Genomic DNA, 348 nt, shown 5'->3' with positions numbered 1-348 from the left:
CCCCCCCCCCCCAGCCATTAGCGGCTCCGCAGCAGCAGCAGCAGCCCCCGCTGCTGCTGCTGCTGCTGCTGTCACTGCTGCTGCCACGCCGGCGGCTGAGGGCTCCGGCGAAGCCTTCCAGGCGCCCGCTGCAGACCCCGCCTGCGCGTCTGCAGCAGCAGCAGCAGCAGCAGCGCCTTGCATTGGCGGCAGCAAATGAGGCCTGAAACGCCTCGAAGGGGTCCGCAGCGGCAGCCCTGGAGGTGGCAGCAGCAAACTGCCCGAAGCAGTAGCAGGAGGCCTCCGCAGTGCCATTATGCTGCTGGACCTTTCGCTGTCCCGGAGGCCAAACCAGCGGGCCATCCAAGA

General features: G+C 69.0%; 1 protein-coding gene across 1 annotated transcript in view; it reads right to left on the bottom strand.

Moving 5' to 3' along the window:
- The window catches only part of ETH_00036195 (uncharacterized protein), a gene marked incomplete at both ends in the record, with an annotated part of 3,368 nt that overhangs the window by 306 nt on the left and 2,714 nt on the right, over nucleotides 1-348 (bottom strand). Inside the window, one exon of the mRNA XM_013375686.1 lies at nucleotides 2-348. Coding sequence (XP_013231140.1) covers nucleotides 2-348 — 347 coding nt within the window. The remainder of the gene's footprint in view (nucleotide 1) is intronic.

Source organism: Eimeria tenella, genomic scaffold (genome assembly GCF_000499545.2).
Source record: "Eimeria tenella Houghton genomic scaffold, Eth_scaff2979, whole genome shotgun sequence".
In the NCBI taxonomy this organism is placed as follows: Eukaryota; Apicomplexa; class Conoidasida; order Eucoccidiorida; family Eimeriidae; genus Eimeria; species Eimeria tenella.
This window is presented reverse-complemented; position numbering and strand designations above follow the sequence as displayed.